Source organism: Microchirus variegatus (assembly GCF_963457635.1).
Source record: "Microchirus variegatus genome assembly, chromosome: 11".
Taxonomy (NCBI): domain Eukaryota; kingdom Metazoa; phylum Chordata; class Actinopteri; order Pleuronectiformes; family Soleidae; genus Microchirus; species Microchirus variegatus.
The window spans coordinates 29,523,485-29,542,441 of NC_139812.1; the positions used below are offsets into that span (position 1 = coordinate 29,523,485).

Here is an 18,957-nt window from a genome sequence, read left to right on the forward strand (position 1 = left end):
CACTTCTTCCCTGACCCTCTTTGTGGAGTCCCTGCTCTAAAATGACATGTCCAAACTAAATAGAGCAAATATCTGCAGATAAAAGCTCTATGTGGATTATCTTGGTATCAAAATGAAGATAACACTTGTGAGATTCCACCAGAGGTGTAAGGTTCACTGTAGATGCCACTGTGTCAGAGTAAATGTACATGAAACACAGCATAACTGAAGGATTTTTTTCTCTCGCCTAAAAAAACATTGCATTTTAAAGCAAATATCACCTTTAAAATATGCAGTAGAAGCTTAAAAACACATGGAGGTCATGTAACAACATGTGGACATGAGCTGTGCAAAGTCAGATGCTGCTGAAGTGAAGCAGAGTGAAATTACAGAGGTTTTAGTAAAGAGATGTCTGGGCGTCCTCACTTTTGGCACAGTTTGGCACCATCTGTGCCATTTGAGATTTCTTAGGTACCAAATTATTAAAAACCAATTAAATTTTATTTACATGTCACTACAGATCTAAAAAGAACTTTTTTGAAAAAAAAAGTATAATAAGTATAATAACTCGCCGTAAATGGATGCTCCCTGTGCGGTGCGTAATAACAACTCTGTGACTCTGCAGCGTCTTCAGTTACACAGCGCCATAGCTCTGGTTTACCTTGGTCAATTAGGGTGATTGACAGCTCGTTTTAAACCTCTAACCCGGTAGAATCAGACCCCGGTCTCCAAATGCACGTCAATCACTTCATTAGAGAGTCAAAAGTACATAAATGCATATGATGCATTTGGGCGGACATTCGCCCTTCTCTAATCAGAACGATCTAATGTCGCTCTGTAATGATCAATCAGACCGGGATTTGTCCCCAAAGCATGTTGGGAAGTGTAGTTCTTCATTAGAAGTGGTTTTGTTCCGGTGGAAATAACTTTTTTGTTAAACAGCAAAGGTAAGACAATATTTCTGATTGTATTTCTTGAAAGTCAGTTGTTGTTTTGCTCTCATTTTGGGGCTGGATCCGTGAATCTTGGTCGTAGAGTGATAAAAATGGTACCGTTAGAATCTGTAGATTCTCCGCTGTCCAGTCGACAAGTGTTTTTTTTGTTTACATAACCACGCTGACGCTCCGGTGCCGATTTTCAATGTGTGCGTTGTGACGGTTTTTTTCCGCTCCTGCTGTTTGATCAATTGGTGTTTTAACTGTGTTTCGTGAACATAAGAATGATTTATATGAGCTTCTAGTTGAGTTTCTGACCTTTCTGTGGGTATGCAGCATGTCTGTGTTTGTTAAAGTTAGACATGGTTTTATGACGCTTTTGTCGCTGCGTCTGACGCTGCCCTCGATCCCGGGGGCAACCGTGAAGAAGAGGTTAAGTAGTGAATCAACTTCAGCCTCAACACTGTATGACCTAACACAATATACACACACACAACAACATGGATACACACACACAACAATAACATGGATACACACACACAACAACAACAAGGATACGCAGACACAACAACGACAACAAGGATACACAGGTGGCTACACACACACACACACACACACACACACACACACACACACACACACACACAAACCTGGTGATTCAACTCTTCACCTCGTCACTGAACCTTCAGATAAATCTGCCATGAGGCAGAAATAATGGGCGGCGGTCCAGCCTGCGTCATACATGACTCCGCCCACAGCTCACGGCAAAATACACACGCACACACACACACACACACACACACACACACACACACACACACACACACACACACACCAGCGATTAATTTCAGATCAGATTTAATGTTCCTTATTCTGAAAAATAGTGTTTTACAACATGCCAATGTGAGATTAACTGCTTCTAAAACCATAAACAAGATTAGATTAGAGATTAAAAATATCCATTTATAATACAAATTAAAGCCTCAACCCTTTACTGTTGTCACTATGATGTCATACTTCATGTGACATCATGAGATGGTTACAGCTGGACTCGACTACTGGGTGTTATTTTATCTGCTTCTTTAGTTTATTTTAACCTTTTGACTTGTGTTTTTTTTTCTAATTTTATTTTCCTTTTAGTGTGAAGCATTTGAGCTTCAATCCTCTGACAAATAAACTTTGTTATTGGGATTATTATACTCATGATAATATTAATTATTATTATTATTATTACATAACAACATTTAACTTAAACATAATTCAAAAACAGTGTCACAGTGTTGATGACTCCTCCTCCTTTTCACAAAAGTCAACATGAAAATGTTTCACACCAAGAGAAGACAAGTGGCGCCATCTGTTGGTCACATCAGACCATTACAGCAACCATCAAAACTATTCTCTCTCTCTCTCAGTGGGAGGAGGAAGCTCTTTGTAGTCTCCTTCATTTCCTGTTTCCTGTCCACTCCCCTTCTCCTCCTTTTCTTTTATTCTCCTCTTTTATGTGAGAGAGCACACACACACACACACACACACACACACACACACACACACACACACACACACACACACACACACACACACACACAGTGTTTGTCTCCACAGTTTCTCACACTGACACACACACACACACACACACACACACACACACACACACACACACAGTGTTTGTCTCCACAGTTTCTCAGAGAGCTGCAGCGGTAAGAACTGAACACATTTCTGCTGAAAAATGTGAATTTTCCGATTTAATGGGACTAAAAAAATGATTGTGCCTCACTTCTCTGAATCTTTGCTTCTCTGAATCTTTGCTTCTCTGACTCTTTGCTTCTCTGACTCTTTGCTTCTCTGACTCTTTGCTTCTCTGAATCTTTGTTTCTCTGAATATTTGCTTCTTTCTGCTTTTCACTTTAAACATTTACTTTAAATTAATTGATTCAGTCGAGGATGAATGAAGACAGAAAGTGCTGATGAAGACTGATCTCATGTCTGTCTTCAGCCAACATGAGAGTCCTTCACTGCAGCCTCTTCCTCCTCCTCCTCCTCCTCACTGAGGCCAAACATCAGCCTGATCGGCTGAAGACAGCGAGGAAGAGCTCAGTGCCGGCGTCTGGAGAAGTGACCACGATGGAGGGCCATGAGTGTGTGTGGCAGACGTCAGGAGAAGTTCTGGTGAAGCTTCAGGTGAACTGCAGCACTCAAACATCAGGAAATCTTCAGCACAGGTTAGCAGAGACACCAACTGGAAACCACTCACTCTCCAACGCCAAAGTCCAGAGAGAAAATCTGTGATTTTAGCTGGTCCTCTGTTGCCTCGTGTGGTCACTTTGTGTCACTGAGGTCAATCTGAAAAAAGGCTTTCAAAAGCTGAATTCAATAAATATCAGTCATTGTAACTAAGTGATGGAGGCAGCAGTGATTTTAAAATCTCTATGGACTTTGGTGTGGGAGAGTGAGTGGTTTACAAACTCTCAGTTTACACAAGGAAAAGTCTGTGTAACAGTGAGATCAAGACTGAAAATAACCCCACACTTTACTATCATTAGCTCTTTGACTCACGGCTCTTTCTTGGCCTTTAGCTCTTGGTTTCCTTGTTTCCTCTGCTCTTTCAGGTACTGGTGTCTTTATGCTGGTAAACCTGACCTGTGTCAGGTCTATGTGCTGAAGTCCAGTCACTACTGGAAACAGCTGCTGAGTAAACTGAAGAAGAGGCAGAACGTCTGCCAAGGAGACAAAGTCCTGAAAGTCAAATGGTGTAAGAAGGCGTCGGCCGAGGCTCACATGAAGCTAATCCACCGCAGCGATGACGTCCAGAGGATCTTAGCGTCTAAACCTCGCCTAACCCGGAGGAGGAAGAAGACCGAGGAGGAGGAGGAGAAGAAGAAGAGGAGGACAGAGTTTGAGGAGGAAGACATCATGAAGGACATGCAGCAAGAGGAGAGTTACTGCAACGATAAATGGAAATCCGTCTGCTCCTTCTTCCTCAAGTTGTTTGAGGGAAATTCAATTTCACAGATTGATGTAAAGTCAAACTCAAAGTGATCTATTCAATTTTATTTGTGTAACGCCAAATAATAACACACAAGTGCAAGGCACTGTACATAGACAACATCATGGAGAGCAGAAGAACCCAACAATTCACACAATGAGCAAATCCACAGCTAACTTTAGTTTGTAATGAATCATCATCATTAGCATGAACAAACTGGACTGGAGATAAGTATGATTTAAACCAGCAGAGGGCAGCACCTGTGATCCTCTGCAGTATAATGTCATGATCAGTGGTGTCTCGGACAAACGAGATGATCTGAGGTTACTAACTTTAACTAGTGCTGTTTCTGTGCGATGATGTCATCGAAAACCACCGACCATTCATGAGTAAATATTAACATCATAGAGGTTTCACTGTCTCTTTAAATGTATTATTATTATTACTCTTTATATTATTGTTATTCATTATTGTACATTTAATTGTACAATAACATAAAGAGTTATTGTGTATTGTGAGTAAATAATGATCAGTGAGGAGAAGGTTTTCAATATCAACACATAAGTTAAAACAAGGCAATGAGTTGGTTTATTCACATGTTGGATGAAAACAATTGATTCCATCAGTGATTTAAATGCAGATCTAAGAATATCACGTCCCTACAATTATGATTTTATCTGTCTTTAGTACCAACGTAATCTTCATGTAACCGAGTTTTAGTGACAGAATAAATGCTAATGAGATCTTTAATTAAAAAAATTATCTATATTTATTAGTCCACATTTAAAAGTGGTATTATTTGACTATGTTTTATTGTCATTATTGATTTTTATTAAATTAGAATGTCTAACTCCTCCTGTGTTTGTTATTGGTTTATATACTTTAGTAGGTTATATATATATATGTATTTATATATGTGCTGTCAGTTAAACGCGTTAACACAAACCCATTTTAATGGCGTCAATTTTTCACGCGATTAACACTCTTTTTGGTCGAGCAAACTTTGTAGTTTTTTTCACCTGCTGTTGCAGAAATTGGCAACGCAACAACTACAACAACACACTGGATCGAGCTAGAAACAAAACAGACGTGCTGCGTGAGCCGGCCAAAGAGTAGTCGGCTTAAACGTTATGTTTTGACGCTGTGCGCTTCTCCGTGTGAGGACCGCTAGCTCCTTCAGCTCGGATTAGCTCTTTACGGCAACAACACACGGAACACATTACTTCCTGCTTCACCTACACACCTCTCTGATGTCACAAGCTACACACAGTACACCATAATGTTGTGTCGGTCAGGAGTGATTTAAAAAAAAAGAAAAAAGAAAAAACCCTAACCCTTTTTACGTAAATATTAAACTTTTACACCAGTAGTGGGCACCATCGCACAGCTGCTCACAGTCACAGTGTGTGTTTAAGACTTTAAAAAAAATGAGGTAATGGTAGATTACAATCAGAATACAGTCAGATTAAAATCAAAATGAATCCTTTCTGAATGAAGACATTTTGCACATGTAGAGTAACTTGTGTCCCAGGCTGATTCTCAGCAGCAGGGGGCGCTGTATCCCTAAAAAAACAAATCCATGTGGTGTGTGTGAAGTGGACATGTGTTTGAAGTGTGGACATGTATGTGAAGTGTGGAAATGTGTGTGAAGTGTGGACATGTGTGTGAAGTGTGGACGTGTGTGTGAAGTGGACGTGTGTGTGAAGTGTGGACATGTCCACATGTGTGTGAAGTGTGGACATGTATGTGAAGTGTGGACATGTGTGTGAAGTGGACATGTGGACATGTGTGTGAAGTGTGGACATGTGTGTGAAGTGTGGACATGTGTGTGAAGTGGACATGTGGACATGTGTGTGAAGTGTGGACATGTGTGTGAAGTGTGGACTTGTGTGTGAAGTGGACATGTGTGTGAAGTGGACATGTGGGTGAAGTGTGGACATGTGGACATGTGTATGAAGTGTGGACATGTGTGTGAAGTGTGGACATGTCCATAGTTGAAACAGTTGGTTGAGCTCTGCCTGACCTTCATCTGTCGGAGGACGAGGACTATTTTTACTCAAGTATGTCTGACAGTACACCGTGATCTGCTCTGCTGGACTCTGCTGGACTCTGCTGGACTGTGTGTGTGTGTGTGTGTGTGTGAATCACCGATCTAAGTCATGTGACAACTATCAACCAATAACTGTGCTCAGTAAACTCTGGCCCTCCCTTTTGTCTGCAGGCCATCTAGTGGCTGCTACGTGAATGGAACTGGTCCAACTTGCAACGAGACGAGGACCTGAGACAATGAGCCAAAGGTGAGTCAAGGTCTGTGTGTGTGTGTGTGTGTGTGTGTGTGTGTGTGTGTGTGCAAAGATCATTGTGTTTCATTTTCATGTTGCAATAATCTAATGTTGGACTTTAAACATGAACATATTGACAAGTCAAACTTTAGCAACATGAACACAAATAGCACAAGTGAAGGTCAGAGCGTTAACATCACAAAGTTAAATGATACGTTTTTAAAAGTTCACACAAAATCTACACCAGTTTAAAGCTGCACTATGTAACTTTTAAATAAAGAAATGAGTGCTGCACCCAGGAAGAAATTTGTTTAATGTGGAGACAGACGGAGACAAACTGTCTCCACTCGCCTCTGCTCTGCTGCTGTATACACACAAGTGCTCCTTCAGTCAGGTTTGATAGTTTTGAGTGTTTGTCTGCAGACGATGGACAAACACAGACGGACAAACACTCCTGCAGCTTTAAGAGCTTCACTCATTCCATCATGAACAAACTCACTGAACCTGTTCAGGTGTTGATTTGGAAAAGTCTGTGTCACATGATCACGTCTTTATCTCACTGTGAGACAGACGTTAGTAAATCACTCACTCTCCCACACCAAAGCCCACAGAGAAACACAGGAGCTGCTGGTCCTCTGCTGCCTCGTGTGGTCACTTTGTGTCTATGAGGTCAATCAAAATCAGACATTTGAACTGAGTGATGCAGAGGTGAACATGTTGTTGCTAACATATCATAGATATGATATATATCATTACATATGTATCATTAATACTGTCAGTTTAAAGACATATCATTAAACTGACAGAGACTTTTTAAATAAGTCAAATAAGTTTTCTTTCTCTCATATAAACATCATGTTGTGTATCTTGTGTTTAAGAGCATGTGAAAACAGCGTGTTTCCTTCTCTCAGTCTAAAGTCTGTGTGTGTGTGTGTGTGTGTGAGAGACAGGGGGGTGGAGTCATGTAGAAGGCGGGGTCATGTGGGGAGAAAGCTTGACCTCTGACCTGGACCTGGCAAGTCTGTCTGTAAATAAGAAGAAGAGCAGGTGAGTCCAGGTGAGTCTGAGTCCAGATGAAGAAAAGTCATGTTAATGTTCAACTCTATATATTATATAATATTAGGCTATATATTATACAACTTTACTAAAATGATATCATTATTAAAAACATCACTGTGTCACAGAGTCAGTGATGTGATATTCTGTGTAAGATTATAAATAGTTTAGCTGGTGCTTGATCAAAGTCTTGCAGACATATTAACATATCACTTTGTCACTGGATTAAAATAACTTGGTTGCGCTGCAGTGAGGAATTTGCAGTTCCCTCCAGCACCAGCAGAGGGCTCACTTCAAGCATGTGAACAGTGAAGCTGCTGCAGGCCACGCCCTCCTGTCAGCTGGACAGCAGCCAGGTTAAACCTGCTCTGATTGGTCTGCCCTCTGTTTGTCTTCATTGTCATTGGACGCCTGTGGAACCATGTGACTGAATATGCAAAGTGATCTGGACGTTGCAGTTGAAATGAGTGAGAACAGGAAGAGAGGCAGCAGTGAGAGGCAGCAGGGAGAGGAGGAGGAGCACAGAGAGGAGGAGCACGGAGAGGAGGAGCACAGAGAGCAGGAGCACGGAGAAGAAGGAGCACAGAGAGCAGGAGCACAGAGAGGAGGAGGAGAAGAAGGAGTTGTGATGCAGCATGAACACACTCAGCTGAAAAGGCACTTCACCTTCTGAACCTGACGTGGATCTGTTTCATCTCTTTGTTTCATGAGTGGGACAAGGTAAGAAACATTGTGTCAAAGTTCAAACACATTTGTTCAGAGTTTGAATGTGAACAGATTCTGAGTCGCAGTTAAAATCTGATGTTGTAAAGTTGTGACGTGGTGATGAGTTTCTTCAACCTGGACTTTTTAAAAGCACAAAAGAGGAAGTTGCTTTTTTTTCATCATAGACCTGACCTCTTTGACTCTCTCTGTCTCTGTCTTTCTTCTGTCTCTGTCTCTGTCTGTCCCTGCCTTAGCGTCCTCAGGTCTTTCAGTCCATCAGTGATGCCTGGGCCTGTGATGCCGATGGATGTGGCCATGAGATTCTACATCAGCCACTCTCCACCACCGTTGCGAGGTTTTCTCAGTTCCTACGAGGAGCTGCAGCGCGTAAACAAGCGAGTCAAACAGTCGGCCATGCGCTGCCACAACCAGCAGCGATACAAGCCTCTGCGGCCGTGTCTCAGCAGCCAGCAGAGGGCAGTACAGGACGGAGACGATCGCTGCGTCACCTGGAGCAACAAATCTGTCAAGAAGAAGGTGGTGTTCGCCGACTCTAAGGGCATGTCACTCACCGCCATTCACGTCTTCTCCAAGTTTGACGACGAGCCGTACCAAAGCAAACCTCGCGGGGGTGGGTCGGAGGAGCTGCAGTTTGACATGAGCGACTTCGAAGTGGCTAGAATGGAGCTGAAGATCAGCACAGTTCACAAACTGGCGCTGGACTTTAAACAGCCATCAGCTGACTACCTGGACTTCAGGAACCGTCTGATTTGGAACTCGGTCTGCTTGGAGAACTGCTCCTTGCAGAAACATTCACTCACCGGCACCATCAAGGTCCGGAACATGGGCTTCCAGAAGTCCGTGCAGCTACGTGCCACCTTTGACTCGTGGACCAGCTTCACCAACGTCGAGTGCACCTTCATGAACAACGTGTATGGTTGCCAAGACACGGACACCTTCGCCTTTGTGCTGGAGCTGCCGTCCTACATCCCACCGCAGAACCGGGTTGAATTCTGCATCTGCTTCAAGGTCCAGGGTCAGACCTTTTGGGACAATAATGACGGCAAGAACTACACCATCAAGCACGTCAACTTGAACGGCGAGGACCTTAATGTGACCTCCCAGGCTTCTGCTGAGCAGAAGAGGAATCCAGAGCACAGCAACAGTGGCATGAAGCTGCTGGAGATGGAGTTCGATCAGTTCGGGAGTCCGCGCTTGTCCAACGGACTGTTCCCGGGCTGGCAGAGCTGGGGCCAGATGGACGCCATGGTGCCGTACTGGTGACGCCATGGTGAGAGAAGCAGAAACAAGTGACTCAGTGTGAAGAGACAGCAGAGAAAGTCTAAACTAAAACAAACAATCTTTGCTTTTTCTGCCCTGAATAAACTGTAACTGACCTACTTTACTCTCCCACACCCACACCCACACACCCACCCACCCACCACACACACACACACACACACACACACACACACACACACACAGGCTGAGTTGAGTTGCACATGTTCTAAAGTATTAATGTTCCTTCAAAAATCAAACACAGACAAACGTTTGTGGTGTCATTAAAGGGTTACTTCAGGTTTTTTCAGTGTGAATGCGTCGGGTACGAACACCTGACCTGAGACACGCCCCCTTCACTAAGAACCAGTCAGACTGATGTAATCTATGTCAGTTTAAGGCTCTGATATCTGCGTCACATGATCACGTCTTTATCTCAAAGTGTCACTGATCATGTGACGTAGACATCATAGGCTTAAACTGACGCAGATTTTACTCGGTGGCTAAAAACATTTGTTTTTTGTAAAGTCTCTGTTGGCAGCCATGTTTTCATTGAAAGAACACGTCCATGCAGGCTGGCTCCAAACAGCAGGGGGCGCTCACATCAGTGATTCAATGCCTTATACAACCACAGTGTGTGACGTCTGTGAATGAAGTGATGAAGTCCTTCATGTTGAAGGGAAAGTTCAAGCGAGAGTGAATGGACGTTTCTGCTGAAGGAGAAACAGCTGAGTCATGCCACACTGGGATGAACATGCTGAGTCATGCTTCCTTTGTGTGTGTAAACCTGTACGTTTGTCTGATAAACCACATAATTGTGAGGTGAGTTTGCTGCTAACGACAAATGTGACGACACATGACAAGTTCAGACTGTTTGTAAAAGATGAATGTTTATATTATTTTTTAAAAAGTGCAATTCTGAGTGGAACGATGGTGTGAGTGGAAATGAAAGAATCTATATAAGTATATATGTAAATATTTCTCACTGAAGACGAGTGTGTGTCTGTGAGTTGTGTGTTTGTCACTGATGTGCGACAGTCATTTATTTTCTTCACTGAAATAAATTTCTCTATTTGTGCTAAAATATCAACGTCTCATGTTTGAAATTATTTTCTATCTAAAACAATAGAAATATGTAGTAAGTGTTATTTTTAATAATAATAATAATAATAATAATAATAATAATAATAAACGTGAAGACAGAAATATAATATTTGACAGTTTCCTGTGCTTTGCTTTTCAAAATAAAATCTCAATAAATGTACACTTATTAAGCTCTCTCTCTCTCTCTCTCTCGCTCACACACACACACACACACACACACACACACACACACACACACACACACACAAAGTCCTGTGTTTACAAACATTTGAGTTTCATGAATGAATTATTCATATCCATATTTCATCAGTGGGCAGAGCCTCTGTTTGGGTTAGCCACTTTATTAGGTACACCGTTATCACTCTCCACTCTGGTCGTTCTCCTCTGACCTCTGACCTTTGGCATCAATAAGGTTTGCTGGACACTTAAAGTCTTAAGTTTGTTTTGAGGTTGCTTACAATCTATTTTTTTGGTTTTTCATTATAAGAGCTGAAATATAACATTTCTTCACATAAATAATAATAAATAAACAATAAAAGTTTGTGTTGCAGTGAAATAATTTTAGAGACGCGACACTTTATCATTAACATATACATGTGACGTCACATGACAAAACCGAACAACTCCAAAACAGAAAGTAATCTTGTGATCATAAGCTCAGTTTTTACCTTCAAACTACACATTATTTCCTGCAAATACACAAACTTGAACCTCTCCAGCACATATTCATATTCACTCTTATTTCAGATGTGAAGTGGTTAGTGCTGTTCATGTTGTGATGAACACATGAATCTAAATCTACCATCATACAAACTAACAAAGAAACTCAACACACGTTTTATCTCTATTTACAGTTTTTTTCGATTGTTAAGATTGATGGAAACTGAAGCGACAAAACTCTTAGCACAGTCGGCAAAACAGAAATGCATGTGGGCTAAACGGTGTCTTTCAGACGAAGTGCATTCAGTGACCACCGTCACTGAAATGGTCTTTTCTCATTCACGAGTTCACACCTGCAAAACACTAGGCTACAACAGCACAATTTTCAAATTCTAATACACTTTGATCAAAACAGTCAAAAACACACTCAAAACAGAATGATCGGGGAAAAAACAGTGGGAATTTCTGCTGCAGCCACAGCAGAAATCTATTGAACATTCTATAAACAAAAGTGACAATAAAAATAAATGAAATGAAAATGCAATTACAAACAGCTGATGGTAGTTTTCAGCTGAAAACTGATTCAGGTGAAGCTCATGCAAAAGGGAGTGGCTTCTGATACTGTTTCCTGTGCAAGTATGGACCAAAGACCAAGAGCTGTGTTATCTGATAAAATCAGAGCCACAGTCATTGACCATATGATAAATTAATGGATTCTCTTCTAGAGAGGCTGCTTTAAGGCTTCAACAGTCCGATCAATTATGAGACTTTTCCTGCAAACTAACGGGAAAGACATGCATCCCACAATGACTGTATTGAGCCAGATTTGAATAAATAAAGTAATCTATGTTTTACATCAGCTGTACGTTGGGAAATATATTGATGACAGTATTTTGTGTTTTATATTGTTTTACTATATATGTAGGATGCATAGGTTAGTACCTGCAGGAGGAAGAGAATTTTCACAGATGTCCAAGAAACTGCTCTCGTTGATGTGGTCATTGCAAACAATGACATAATGTTGAGGGAAATTCAGGACAGAGTTCTGGGAGACAATGGAATTTTTGCCAATGTCACCACTGTCAGCACTTCTTTTTTGGAAGAAAAATCTTCACAAAAAAATTAATTAGTGTCGCCTTAATGCACCTGTGGGGGAGCAGGGTAACCATCAATGATGGTTTACTTCTGCATAAAGCTCTCATTGGGCCGTACAACACAGAGTGGCTCATCTCTTTTTTTACATGACCTTTATATTCAACTTGTGCCTGCAGGCCAATGGGTCAAAGGGCAAGGAATACAACATTTGTTGTGGTGTGGGACAATGTGGCATTCCAAGTTGACTGTACATCCAAGGATGTCTGTGCTGTTATTTGCCTCCATACTCGCCCTTCTTCAACCTCATTGAAGGATGTGGAAGGTTTATGATCGCTCTCCACACGACCACCTCTTCTTACTGGATGCAATGAATTCTGGTTGTGGAGATATTTGTCCTGAAGCCTGACAGGGATGGATCAGACATTCAAGAAGATTCTACCCTAGGTGCCTTGTCAGAGAAGATATAAGATGTGAGGTGGAGGAAAACGTGGCTGAATGCAGATGACGGGGTCTGAATATTACAGTATATACGTGTTGTTGTTTAGTTTTATCTCTTACTGTAATTTCTATTCCACCCCTGGAATTCTGAGATTCTGGATTATTCTGTTGACTTAATCTTTACTTTTTGCATGGTCCTGAAGTACTTACGCAAGAGCACAAATGTCTCTGCATTCCTGATTCAGTGTTGTTGCAATATATTACAGCATGTACAATAATTTAGAACCATTAAAGTTCAAAAGATCCAATATAAAATACTGATTTACAGAACAAAAATCATTTGATCTTGAAATATTAGATGTATTTGATGTAATGAACTTTGCTGTTAGTATTTTGTTGTTCCGTTTTGTTAAGAGTGATTGTGTGTGAGAGCTGAACTGCATGATGGAACTGCAGACTGTGTTAAGAGGTTAGGGTTTTGAACATGTCGCTTAAGTTTTGACAAATGCAAAAAAAAAACTAAACAATTCATGGAAAAATAGAAATAAACATATATGAACATGTGAAGCTGCAGGTAATGCTCGTTGTTTGTGTTGCTAAGCAACAGTCGAGTCTTCCAGTTGTGGAACTGTTTTTGATGGTAGAGCCATATTTAAATGAAATAAATAAACTAAGTGTCTAACTTGACTGTAGGGTTAGAGTTAAATCTGAACCATGTGTGCAGTGAGACAACTAACAACTAACAACCACTGTCTGAATGTGAAGAAATAAATATGTGATAAAGCAGGACTTTCTGGTCTTCACAGACTCATCCTGATCCGGCCTCAGGTCTCAGGAGTGACCGAGTGAGTTCTTCCTGCTCAACATGAACATTTTAAAAGAAATAAGGCAAAAGAAGAAGAAACAAGCAACAGAAGCAGGATGTTTCAGTTTTATTTCATTCCCTGAATGATTGTTCATATAGTTTGTGTCTTTAAGCTTCATGAAGCTGAGAATCCTGAGAATGACAACAGAAAGGTCACGGTGGACATTGTGGACATGAGGAGAAATTTCTGTAAAATCATTCACACATTTATAAAGTTGATTAGATAAAGAAAAATGTGTGTGTGTGAGTGTTTGTGTGTGTGTGTGTGTGTGTGTGGGGGGGGGGGGTAAGGTAACAAGCACACACTCACCCATGCACACACAGATGAATGTGTGACATCAGAAAACATGAGGACATGTTTATTGTCAGGAAATGAAAGTGAATCACGTGATGTTTCCAAAACAAACACCTGAAAAAAAGAAAACTAGGAAACTAGGTCACTGTGTGTGTGTGTGTGTGTGTGTGTGTGTGTGAGTCTCTGTGTGTGTAACTGTGTGTGTGTCTCTCTCTCTCTCTCTCTCTCTGTGTGTGTTGCTGACTGTGTGTCCTTGTATTTGTGATGTGGTGGGACATTAGGACATTATGGGATGTGTTTTATCCGTGTCTTCAACATGTTAATTATTAATTTTAAAGGGATAGTTCATGTTTTTAAAATGTGGGTAGGGTCAACCGTTGTATATTTAAAGTGTACATGTTTGTGTCTAAGTTGAAAGGTCACAGAGGTCACGAGATAGAGCAGACCAGTGACACGTGAACAGGTAAATGAGTAACCAGCTGTAACATATGTTATTATTTTGACTGTGTGTCCCAGTTGTGTTTTTTCTGTCTTGATTTTAGTTAGTTTCTCCTTTTTACCAAAAATCTGGAAATGCACTTATTTTGGGTTCAGTCAGTTCATTCTTTACAATTGTCACAGAAAAGGCCCTTTAAAGATGTGACAACCAGACAAAATGTCCTCACTCTGTATGGTTGATATGTTTTCTGGACCTCACAAAGCAGCAATTACAAGAACACATAAAAAGAGCAACATTGTATAACATTTCTTTCAAAATAAAATGATGTGAATGTGATGGACCTGAGTCTTCACGACAAACTGGGCCAAACACAACTATCAGGACCAGAGGAGCAGTGAAGGCCTCGTGTTGTGTTCACTGCCAGAGAATCAGAGTCCACGTGAGCTCGGACACACACGCACGCACACGCACACGCACACGCACACACACACACACACACCATTCATGACTTCTGTTCAGTTTATTTGGAGCAGAAAATCTTCACTGAGGTCAAAGGTTAAATGAGGCCAATTCACACACAGTAAACTACTAATATTTTCTTCATGTTCAATGTTTGAGTCACTGTCACTTCTGGCACTCAGAGAACCAGATCAGACCAGTATTTTCTGGATCTTACAAATCCAGATGCAGTGACCTAAACGTTCAAGTCCAGCGACCGAAACGATCACAGTCCAGCGTCGTGAACGCTCACAGTCCAGTGACCTAAACGTTCTCAGCAGTAACAAAATCTTAAGGTGTTAATATTTTCAGGGTGTGTTTGAAGGTTAGACTTATCGTGTTGAGAAACACAACACAAAGAAAAACTCACAAAGAAGTGACGTGAGTCATGTGACAGTCATCATGAAAAAAAACCCTCACAGACGGATATAAAGTTACCACACATTAGATTTTTGTTTCATTTACACACAGACATGACAATGCACTTACATCATTCTGGGTAAAACACATGCCCCACCCCTTCCACACAGAAACCAATCATCTGCTTTCATCGTTGAGCCAGGAGGTGATGCAGCAATCATGTAGTTGTACTTGAGGTTGCTAATCACTGTGATGTTTATATTCATGAAAACAGAATGTATTTTCTAAATACTTACACATCACATCAATGACCTCTGAACATTGTTTTCCATCTCTTCAGCACGGTTGCATGAAAAATGTGGCGACACAAACACACAAACTAGTGACTTGTAAAGCAGTTGTTTTGGGTGAATCATTTAACATCATTTAAACATGTTGAGAGTGTGTCAACATGTTGGATATGAACGCATGTTTTCAAGTGTTCAAGTATTTTTAACTTGAATCTACACTTGGACATTTTGTCTTTGACGATGCGCTCATGACTCTTCAGTGACGATACTCCGTCTGAAGGAGAAGAAGAACAAACATGCTGAGTCGTGCTGAGCTGGAACTGTGTCGTGGAAAAGTGTTATATCACATGTGTGTGAGTGTGGAAGAAGACCAGAACTCGGTGTCTTTATGTAAGAATATGTTTATATTAGCTAAACAGACAGCAAACAAACATCTGTGAAGTTAAATCAAGTTGAACTCTGGTGTTGACACAAATGACAGAAAAAGCCAGGAACAGCGACGTGCAGAACGAGAGGTCAATCAGTGACATGATCTCCACACACACATTCAGGCGTCACCATCAAAACAATGTCAAGTTGTTTAACCCTAACCCATCCATACTAATAATTATAATCCATAACAGTATCATCATTATCGTCATCATTATGATTATTAATAATAATCAAACAAAGTAACAACTGATGATCAAAAGATATTTGATTCACTGGATAAAGAACTAAAAAATAAAACATTCAACTCACTCACTCACACTCTCACTTTCTCACATATGGCTAGTTATGGTTATTGTGTTGTTTTTGTGTTGTGTTTGGATCCTGTTATGTGATCCATGATCCAGAACCAGCACACTTCATGTTTCCTGTGAAACCATGTTTAGATTGTCCATCATCTTCATGACCCTAAGAGAACTAAGAGAACTTTGTTATTTGTTATTTGCAGGTCCTAAACGTAACCAGTGAGTGTCATTGTCCTGTTGCTCACGTTCTTGTCTTCCTCTTCTTTTCTCTACTGTCTGTTGAGACAGATGTTAGCACAGATGTAGTTGTTGGTCTTATGGACACAACAGTCTCAGCAGCAGGACGTTTGACCTGTGGACAGACGCGAGACAGCAGAGGACGAGTCCAGGAGGTTGGTTACATGAGAGCAGAGGGTCGTAGCGAAGATTCTAGATCTGAAGCCAGAGAAACAGAATCTGGGTTAAAGGACTTTCACTCAGATTCTCCAAAGCCAAGGTTGCTGTGACATTTTCTGGCTAATGAAATTACCTCCGGGTGGCTTCAAATGATGAACTTAAAAGTGAGTGAGCAATAACTCTCTGTGTGACCTCTATGGACTTTGGTGTGGGAGAGTGAGTGGTTTACAAACGTTTGTTTCCTGTTGGAAAAGTCTGTCTAACAGTGAGATAAAGACGTGAACATGTTCTTAACATAACATAGACTATAAACCGTTTGGGATTTTCAATGCAAAGTCAATGTAATTTGGAATACCTCCATAATTCCAACTCATGCCTCTTATGTAGCATCACAACAAAGCCTCATCAAGACCTTATGCAATTAAAGTGCCCAATTAAAATTTTAGATTTTTTTTCTAAATGCAGCAATGATCCTATGGTGATATATATATTCCCGCTTTACAGATTCCTTTAAAGGAATCTTTTAATAAAGGGGGAATTAAGAAGTTGTTCTTAATTTGTCTGACCAGCTTCACCTCTTTTAACAATTTCTAAGAGAGGTCCTAGAGTACCCCCTGCTGGCCAAAGCAGAGAAGTGCACCATAGCGGCCTTATGAAAATCTTCCTTCTGTGCAGATCCTGTGGATAAGGGTTAACCCTATCTTTGTAACCCTACCTTCCTCAAATTTACAATTTAATATCTCTAAAACCAAATTTAGTCATTCAGTCACAACTGTACATTTCCATCATATATTTATGCAAATTATGACGCACACACACACACACACACACACACACACACACACATTGTGTTTTTGTCTTTTTCAATGTGAAGGTGACCACGGGTGATAACCTAGAACTGAACCAATTTGCTTGATGGAAATTATTGTCGGATTGACATAAAATGTCTCTCCTCCTGATTAATGTCTGTCTGTTTCTCACTGTCTGCAAGAGTGGATGTGTCAGTGGATGTGTCTGTGGGTGTGTCAGTGGGTGTATCTGCTTGTCGTTTTCCCTGCAGGCTGGGTGGAGAAACCCCTTACCTGGTTTCCCTCCAACTCACCTGCTGCAGATTACTGACTGTCTGTCACTCACTCACTCACTCACCAGTATTGGTCAGATCGTTTTGTCTTATTAAAGGTAACACTCAGGCTTCATGTTCTCAACTTTTATTGCAGCCACAGGAAATTATTTTGCTTTTCATTTTTCCACGATCACCTCCAGACTTTGGCTCCATGATGAGTGAAATGTACCTCTGTACTTTCTTGTGAAAAAAATGCTTAAACTTAGTGTTTTTTGACACATTCTATTATTCAACACTCCAATTATTTTTTTTTGCACTTTTTCATGGTGTAAGTGCACTTTTCTTTATAAAACTGAAGCACCATGGTCGAGCACAAGAAGAAGAAAGTGTTCTCCTCACTCTGATCTCACACCTTACAGACATGTTTGAGTCATGTGATAAAGATATACTATGTAACTTACACTACAGATGGTGTTGTTAAAGCTGCAAGAAAAGTGCATTTCAGTGCATAGATGGAGTTTACTTTTCTGCATAAAATGTCTCTCCTCCTCCTGTTTCCTTTCCCCCTCCTGTTAAATGTCTGTCTGTTTCCCACAGTCTGCATTAGTGGGTGTGTCTGCTTGTCTGTCCCTGCAGGTTGGCCAGAGAGACCCCTTTACCTGGTTTCCCGCCAACTCACCTGCTGCATGTTACTGTGATTGCCTCCACTCAGTTCACCAGTGTTTGTCTTGTTGTTGTCGTCGTCGTAACAGTAACAGTAACACTCACACTCAGCCTTCATGCTTCATTCTCAGCCTGAGTCACAGCCATGGTCAGTCATTTGGATTTTTGTCTGATCTTGACTTGAGTCCTGACTGTCACATGTTAGTATTTGTGTTAGCCCATTAGCTTTTTGTTTGTTAGTATCTTAGCCCAGTAGCTTTTTGTAGGTTATCCATTATCATTTTGTTTGTTTGCATATTAGCATTTATGTCAGCCCATGGTTAGTTGGCATGTTAGCATTTGTATGTTATGTGACATTTTATAATTTGACACTACAGTTGTTTTTCTGCACTTTTTTCATGTTGTAAAAACATGAAAATTCAGCTCATCATCAAGCTCTGCAGAAGCCTGATAACGAGCTGTTGATCTGAATCAGGTGTTGGAGCAGGACAACATGTAAAACATGGAGGACAGTGTTTCCTGAGGACCACGGTCAGGAAACACTGCTCTAAACAGGCTCAGGTTAGCATTAGTTGACTGATGTTTTTTCTTTTTTAAATTTGTACAGTGTGCTGTGGTATCATTTTCACATTTGCTGCTTTTACAGCTTATTTCCTGCTCTCACTCTTATTTTCCGTTTACCAGAACAGACTTCTTGCTCTTTGCTGCAAAACCCGGACTGGATTCCATGGATGGAAGGGACTGGATTTGGGTTTCTGCTGTAAGTACAACAGAAAGCTCAGTTTCTAGATTTTTTTTTTTTAAATGTACAAAAATCTCTATATATAAATATAAAAATC

The 18,957-nt window shown here is 40.8% G+C and overlaps 2 protein-coding genes across 5 annotated transcripts; both read left to right on the forward strand.

The window, feature by feature from the left end:
- Window positions 1-2,502: 2,502 nt before the first annotated feature.
- Window positions 2,503-4,653, forward strand: fgfbp3 (fibroblast growth factor binding protein 3). 2 transcript variants are annotated; one of them, XM_083897680.1, is made up of 3 exons: window positions 2,503-2,611; window positions 2,908-3,133; window positions 3,521-4,653. In XM_083897680.1, exons 2-3 carry the CDS (start codon window positions 2,913-2,915, stop codon window positions 3,948-3,950), a joined length of 651 nt encoding a protein of 216 aa, XP_083753806.1. In that variant the 5' UTR covers window positions 2,503-2,611; window positions 2,908-2,912; the 3' UTR covers window positions 3,951-4,653. The 2 variants fall into 2 exon arrangements, with proteins under 2 accessions (XP_083753806.1, XP_083753807.1); XM_083897681.1 differs by having other exon boundaries at window positions 2,516-2,611; window positions 2,850-3,133.
- Window positions 4,654-6,178: 1,525 nt separating this feature from the next.
- On the forward strand, window positions 6,179-10,295 carry ppp1r3ca (protein phosphatase 1, regulatory subunit 3Ca). 3 transcript variants are annotated; one of them, XM_083897718.1, is made up of 4 exons: window positions 6,179-6,194; window positions 7,126-7,226; window positions 7,677-7,955; window positions 8,195-10,295. In XM_083897718.1, exons 3-4 carry the CDS (start codon window positions 7,942-7,944, stop codon window positions 9,222-9,224), a joined length of 1,044 nt encoding a protein of 347 aa, XP_083753844.1. In that variant the 5' UTR covers window positions 6,179-6,194; window positions 7,126-7,226; window positions 7,677-7,941; the 3' UTR covers window positions 9,225-10,295. The 3 variants fall into 3 exon arrangements, with proteins under 3 accessions (XP_083753844.1, XP_083753843.1, XP_083753842.1); XM_083897717.1 differs by lacking the exon at window positions 6,179-6,194 and having other exon boundaries at window positions 7,126-7,236; XM_083897716.1 differs by lacking the exon at window positions 6,179-6,194 and having other exon boundaries at window positions 7,486-7,955.
- Window positions 10,296-18,957: the final 8,662 nt, after the last annotated feature.